Below are 7696 nucleotides of genomic sequence, written 5' to 3'. Positions count from 1 at the left end.
GATTTTTGTACAAATTATTCTACTTTTTTTCTTTTTGTTTAAGTTACATTTAATACTACGTTTCACATATTGTTGTACCGACAATTTTGTAATTTCGTTGCAAATATGTTTCTGGAATTAATTATTTAGAGAGTATCGAGCAATGTGTATAACGCCGACACATCATAATACGAGCAAAAATTAAGCATAGTTAACATTATATGTTGAAATAGCTCTTCAATACGTCTCCCATTACCTGAAACATCTGGAAAGTTTTGTTTGGTTGCACTTTTTGCTTCAAGAAATAATACGTCATCCCCTTACAAATAAATAAAATGATAAATAGAGCACATATGTCCATCCCGAAATCGAGAGATCTCTCCATGCCTGGAACACAGATAAATTCGTTTACAGATTATTATTGAGATATAAAGTATACAGAAAATCATTAGTAAAGAAAACACATGCGGTGTGTGTAACACCTTAAATGGATACCAGAGCGACTGTACGCGATCTTTGAGATATCTAGTCATTATATTCCTACCCATAATTTGCACAATTTCCTTAGGCGAGGTGAAATGACAGTAAACTTCTCCCGCTGGGCAAGGTATTTTTTGTCTACCACGTCCATATATAGCCGTCGTGAGACCCTCCATTCCATACCGAAGGTAACTCGTATACATTAAAATTGTCCGTAAAATTGGTCGAGGATCAGTATTTTGGATACCGAAATCTTGCATTGCAACTAATATTAAGGGACAACTTATTACGGATCCCATAATTAAACTATTCTGTTAAAAGACAATACAAATTAGATATTTGTTAATCTTAGGAAAGTTTTTCTTCTCGTGCTATATTTTCGATGCAATCTTGAACATACTACAGTGTCAAATATGCTGCCAATGGTATGTCCTATGCTCTCCGAGATGAAACCAACAACAAAGCAAGTGCCAAAGAACATGGAACTTCTATACAACTCCAGGGGTTGTCCCGTAATCAAGTAGACCATTGTGAGATAGCAAATTGCAAAAATTATCTGGGAAAAGACCAAGAATAATTCTTACAACGCTTGGATAAATAAGCTGATCAGGATCAAGCAGAAGATCTAATGTAAAATAATGAAACGTAATCATTTTGTTAAAAAGTTCTAGCTCTTCCAATAGAAACTATAATGAGACCAGGAGCTATAATTCACATGGAACAATTTCTTGCCCAGAAAACTAAAGATTTCATTCGGAAGTTATTCAAAGAAAAAAATTCTGCTATATAAAATATATCCACAATATATATAAACAATTTATAGAGAAGACCAACCTGTAAAGGAATACTGATTACTGTAAAAGCCCAATAATATGGGCTAAGATTATACCATCCATTGAAGTGTTCATGTTCCATCATTTTAACATCTGTAGGAACTGTAACGAGAAAATAATAAATAACAATGAAATATATACAGGGTGTCTCATTTTAAATGATCCACGTAAATATCTCAAAAAATATGAAAGATACGGAAAAACGTTTCAAACAAAAGTTGTTCGGTTCGAAGGGGGACATAAGGTAGTGCCATTGACTTGACCTTGCATAGTAACGTTTGTCCGTATCTTTCATATTTTTGGAGATATTTGCATGGATCATTAAAAATGAGACACCCTGTATATATATAACATAATTTAAAAATAATTTTTTAAGTTGGGCGCTAGATTCACACCGGTCATATCACGGCAAAATCAGCAACACACAAAATTTTGATCAATTAAGAAACTAAGTTTTATTTTCTTATATATCATCTTTAATTTCTTTACATGTAGACAAGAATTTTTCCTTACACTGCTGTAGCACCGGTAGCAAAGGTATATACAGAAAATATATCAGGCATCCGAAGCAAAAGCCAAAATTGAAAAGGGATTTGGTGGCATCGTTGCCTATGTTCCAAAATAATAAGCCATTCACTGTCCCCAAAAAGATAAGTACCCATATCTTCAAGTACAAATAATTCTGTGAACACATAAAAAACTCTTTACTCATCTTTATATGCAACTAATTTCAGAAAAGATCTATAATAAAATCCATTCAAATATCTTATAACTTTGTTAGCTCATTCTCCGCAAAAAAATGTTTATGTATATTATATTTTCTTTTCATCTACAAATATATTCCCAGATAGCACAAAGGTGAACATAAGTTCTTAAAGAATTTGTTTTAAAGAATACCTACAGAAGTAGAAAAATGAATATCTGAAGAATTCTGGAAGAATTAATTACAATCAGTCCGTTTTGTAGTATTCCTTAGAAGTTTATTATAGTAAATACTTTGCGATTCAGTACTAGGAATACTTCAAAAATTTGTGAGAAATTATTGCTAGCACGCGTCATGTGTGAGTATTCGCCATTTGCCGGACTAGATCATCGTAATGTTCTTATGTATCATGTTAAGTTACCATGTATTGTCATTAACTAAAGTGTGCATTATTTTCCCAAACATACCCAGACGGTCAAATCTGTCAGAACAGATTTCGTCAAATGCCCACTACAAATTTTGAAGACAGAAAGACTGCAGATTTCATACAGGAACTGATATTATATGTTCGACATGTTGGCAGCATGTCAGCAGAAATACAACACAATCTGCTCACATAACGGGACCCGTTCGATTTCTGTCGACAATCTGTTGACAATGTATGTTTTACAGGCTCTGTTGCCAAAACAAAAGCCAAAGGCAGCCACAGATGGCTATGGTTTTGGTATGTGTTCCTGATGAATATGCTACCAATCTGATGCCAATTTGCTAATATTTTTCTATCTGGATAGGTCGGTATTCATAGTCAGATCTTATATTCAAGGCTTAAAATCATCTTTAGACACTCCATAGTCAATGGAAATATTCCATACAGCATTTTTAGATAAATTCAAGGCGGTCTTGAATATAAGATCTGGCTATAAATATCGACCATAGATGTGAAAATACGTCGATCTTACTCTGTTTCGGTACAACTGCGTCATCATTCTTTTCACTAACGTGTTGAATTGATAGACCCATGAGATTTTTGGAATGTTTTTCTCGAAATCAAATTCGCTCTTTAATTGCAAAATTGAAAGCAAGGGTAGATTCGTGTTTACATATGTAGCCATCTGTTCAGTCAGGTCGAAACCATATTCACCCGATGCAATTTCTATTACTGAAATGAATATTCGGTGTTAATGTAACTTTGTTAATGTAATTGTTTTTTTATTCAAATCGAACTCCGTATAAAGTTTTAATTAATTAATTTCCAAAACTTAAATATTAAGTTATAGATAATTAATTCTCATAATCTCCTTTACATTATTTATTGAAAAAATCTCGGAGCTTGATTGAAAAATCTATTCATGTGTAATTAATCAAGCAATCACTAATTCTAAAAAATAAAATCATTATTTCTTGCTTCTTATAATATATCCTCTTTTTGCATCCTTTATGAAAAAAAATCTCGGAGTTCTACAGAGTTAGCCTATATTACTCAATAATGCAAATAAATTATACGCATATCATGAAATAATGCTTAGCAATAGTTTATATTATATTGTAGCAGATGGCTATATTTCACATTTTAATTCCCATTCTTCAAATGTCTGTTGCTAACTCGCACAGGTTGCATCGCGAGGCAAGAAATGTGATTGCATAGACGATAGAATTTTTGCATACGAGATTACACGTAACTTACTGAAATCCGCAGGACTGTAAGATTTCGGGCATTCTAGGCCTACGTCTCGCAAGAACGGTACCACATTGCTCGCGGTGTCTCTGTAAATGCATTGTCCGTTTGTCAAAACGTAGACGTGATCAAATTTAAGAAATGCGCTCGCGCTAGGCGAGTGTATTGCGCACACAACAGTCCTCCCTAAATTCGCCAATCTTTTGAGAATATCAATGCACTTGACAGAGGAGAAGTCGTCCAACCCGCTGAAAAAAGAGAGATCTCCTTTTATGATAACATTGTTTTTGCGATAACAGTACTCTGTGAGAATGGAGTCTGATAGCATCTCCACGTGAGATTTTCACAGATTTACACATATGCAATTGGACATCCATATAATTATAGAATACATTATAGAAGTGTACATCAGGCATTCCTGCCTGTTTGTGTACAAATATGTTTCAGTGGACAAAGTTTAAGTACTCAATGAGCAATATAATATAAAAAAGAGCTCGTTAAGTATTCAATTTTGAGAATAGAATGTTTAACAATGCCATAATGATGACAATAAATCCTCTAATGTGTCAATTTTAGAGAAAAAAAGGCATCATAAAAATGACATCTCAAAGTATACTAGAATACTAAAATCTGACTTCTTATAAATGTCATAATGACGACGTTAAGAATTGCTATTAATGTTACTTCATATAAAGCTTCTAAAAAATGTAAATCTTTTATTACAAAAACAAAATAACATTTTTGTCTACGAGTGTATAGGCAAGAGCTCGTAATAAAGGAGCTCGCTTTAACATCAGAGGAAAGATAAATTTCATACAGGTGTATCAACTTATAACACCACGTGTGGTTTTCTTATTATGAAAAAGTGCCACGCGTCCATCTAGCAAAAACTTTGACAGGCTTTCCACGTTGACATTAAATACATGTCACAAGTAAGACATCATAAAAAATTCTTATGAAAGACCTCTTATAAAAAGATAATTTATTGATATAATTTTTAAGTGATTTTTAATATGGTCTTCGCAAAAACTTCTTAAAGAGCTCTTTCTTTCAACATTGCTCACTAAATAAAGACCAATACAAAATTTGATTTTATACAATTAATAATTTTGTTCACTAAACCTAATTTAAGTGATGGCGTGTGTTAGTATTATTAAGTATTTCAATTAAATATTTCTGTTGCAATAACTGAAGGATTTGTCCATATCCAGACAAGAGATTTAACTGATTCAACAAAAATTTTATTTTATTAAACAAAATGGATCTTTCATTGACAGTGTAGGAAGTTGCCGGGCAAGCGGAAGGCCACAGGTTTAAATCCTGGTCTAGTCCTAGTTCGTTATTTTTCTCGCCAAAAAAATATTAAACAGCGAATCTTAGTGCCTATCTCCCCAAAGATATGTTATTATGGATATAAGGCTTCCATAGTTCGACGCAGAGAATTAAGATAGAATGCTCTACCATTACCAAAGTTTAATTCTGAACGGCAATTAATAACTATGAGGATAGTAATGCAAACAGGATATAAAAATTCAACGAATTATATCACGATTTTAGAAATAAATAATAGATTCACAATAAACTGACAATTTTCTACGTTTTAGATTTTTACAGATTCACATTTTTAGTATATTGAGATATGTGACGTTTGAGATTTCATGCACAGAAGAATGCATAGTGATTTTTTATACATTGGTAAAAAACAAGAGTTTAAAAAATTTCTCTATTACACTTCTTTTTTACACACTTGCGCGATGATGAATAAAGAGATAACTCCTCGGTGGTACAGTAAAAAAAAAGATATAAAGTAACTTGATGATTAATTTTTTTTCTCTACATATTACTCACAATCAGTTCTTATCGTTAACTGTGAAACTACCGTTTTTTTTAGTTATCGAGGTGTCTCATTCTAAATGATCCATGCAAATATCTTCACAAATATGAAAGATACAGAAATACGTTTCAAACAAAAGTTGTTTGATTTGAAGGGGGACATAAGGTGGTGCCATTGACTTGACCTTGGATAGTCATTTGAAGGCCACGTGAAAACTCCCTATTGTTTATTATACTATCTTATTCCACTAATTAATATGAACAACTTTGTTTGCAATATTTTTTGATTTGCCTATTACTTTTCGAGATATTCAAGAGAAAATTGGTAACTTTTTCGATGTTTAGCTTATGATATCTTGATAACTGTTTGTCGGAGGGAAAAGTAATACAGTACTTTTTTACTTGATTTGGTATCAGGAATATGGTGTTGCAATAGTGCTCTAATTATTGAAAATTTTTGTGTATGTAAATTTTGTGGATGTTCAATACACAAAAATTTTCCATAATTGGAGCGCTATTGCAGCAGCATATTCCTGAGACTAAATCAAATGAAAAAGTCCTGTACTACTTTTTCCTCCGACAGACAATTATCGAGATATCATAAGCTAAACGTTAAAAAAGTTATAAATTTTCTCTTGAACATCTCAAAAAGTATTGGGCAAATCGAAAAAAATTTTTCAGACAATAGTTGTTCGTAGTAATTAGTAAAATAAGATAGTATAATAAACAATTTAAATATCCATTTAAAAAGTTGAAGGTGACCTTCATGTGACCTTCAAATGATTATCCAAGGTCAAGTCAATGGCACCACCTTATATCTCCCTTCGAACCAAACCAGAAACGTTTCAAACAACTTTTGTTTGAAACGTTTTTCCGTATCTTTCATATTTTTTTAGATATTAGCGTGGATCAGTAAAAATGAGACACCCTGTACAAGTACGCGCGCGCATGCATCCGCACGCACACGTGTGTATGTGTATATATACATACATGTATATAATTATTATACATACACTATGTGAAATAATATGATTATCTGATAAATAAAACATTATTAAACTGAAGTAATGTACATATGTATAATTAAAAAATGAAGATAATCTTTTTTACTCGATCTGATTGACACTTACGAAGTCGGTTCATCGAGGAAAATGACAGGTGGATTATTTACAAGCTCGAGTGCAATTGTTAGCCTCCTTTTTTCACCACCAGACAATTTGTCTGTGACTGTATTTCGTGCTCCAGTTAATCTAAGAATACTTAGAATCTCATCTATCTGAAATAAATTGTTAATGAACAAGTAACTTTCAAGTAAGACCCCTATCTAAAACTAAACAATATATGGTAACAAGCCAATGTGGGTCACAAGGCAAGATGTAGGTAGCCCAACTTGCAAATCTTAAATCTTACTGAAAATCGTGAATCTATATACCGTTTCTTTCCACATTAGTACTACGCGCCGATTTCTTTTCCGGACATAACGCAGTTTATCATATACGTGGAAATATTGTCGTCAGCAGATTCACGTATTCGATTCGATGATTATTTTTCAAATGCAATTCGCATTTTTCTGATGCTATATTTAGCATTCAATCCCCTCCCTCCCCCCCCATTTTCCCGTCCTGTAAATTAATTTCGAATCCTGGTTGGGGTAATATTTTTCGCAATAAAATTAATTTACAGGACGAGAAAATGGGGGGGAGGGGATTGAATGCTAAATATAGCATCAGAAAAATGCGAATTGCATTTGAAAAAAGGTGCAAATTGGAAATTTGCACATTGCTTCCTCATCATGTAGCCTTTTTTTAATTTTAAAGGAGCAAATTGGAAATTTGCAAAATGCAACATCAGCATTTTGGCAAGTTGTCTATTCAATTTTTTTTTATTTTAAAGATGCAAATTGGAAATTTGCATATTGCTTCTTCAACATCTGGACTATTTTTTTATCTTAAAGGTGCAAATTTTAAATTTGCAAAACGTAGCATCAGCATTTTGGCAAGTTGTTTTTTAATATAAGGTGCAAATTGGAAATTTGCAAAATGTAACATTAACATTTTGGCAAGTTGTCTATTCAAATTTGGCTTCCTCGTAGAGGAAGCTTTGTGAGTTAATGTGCAAATTAAAAATTTGGACATTGCTCATTCTAACTTGTAAAAATGCAAATTGGAAATTTGTATATTACTTCGTCATTAC

At 32.5% G+C, this 7696-nt stretch overlaps 1 protein-coding gene across 1 annotated transcript in view; it reads right to left on the bottom strand.

Annotated features, from left to right (window-relative positions):
* Positions 1-24: 24 nt before the first annotated feature.
* LOC105567875 (ATP-binding cassette sub-family G member 1-like) overlaps positions 25-7696 on the bottom strand; it is a 25920-nt gene continuing 18248 nt past the window's right edge. Inside the window, exons 5-12 of the mRNA XM_012023114.1 lie at positions 6634-6779; positions 3680-3918; positions 2955-3154; positions 1806-1974; positions 1294-1394; positions 860-1015; positions 524-770; positions 25-366 (exon numbers count right to left, since the gene is read on the bottom strand). Coding sequence (XP_011878504.1) covers positions 197-366; positions 524-770; positions 860-1015; positions 1294-1394; positions 1806-1974; positions 2955-3154; positions 3680-3918; positions 6634-6779 — 1428 coding nt within the window. The 3' untranslated portion in view covers positions 25-196. The remainder of the gene's footprint in view (positions 367-523; positions 771-859; positions 1016-1293; positions 1395-1805; positions 1975-2954; positions 3155-3679; positions 3919-6633; positions 6780-7696) is intronic.

This window comes from Vollenhovia emeryi, unplaced genomic scaffold (assembly GCF_000949405.1).
Source record: "Vollenhovia emeryi isolate VEMERY1.0 unplaced genomic scaffold, V.emery_V1.0 DF939133.1, whole genome shotgun sequence".
In the NCBI taxonomy this organism is placed as follows: Eukaryota; Metazoa; Arthropoda; class Insecta; order Hymenoptera; family Formicidae; genus Vollenhovia; species Vollenhovia emeryi.
This window is presented reverse-complemented; position numbering and strand designations above follow the sequence as displayed.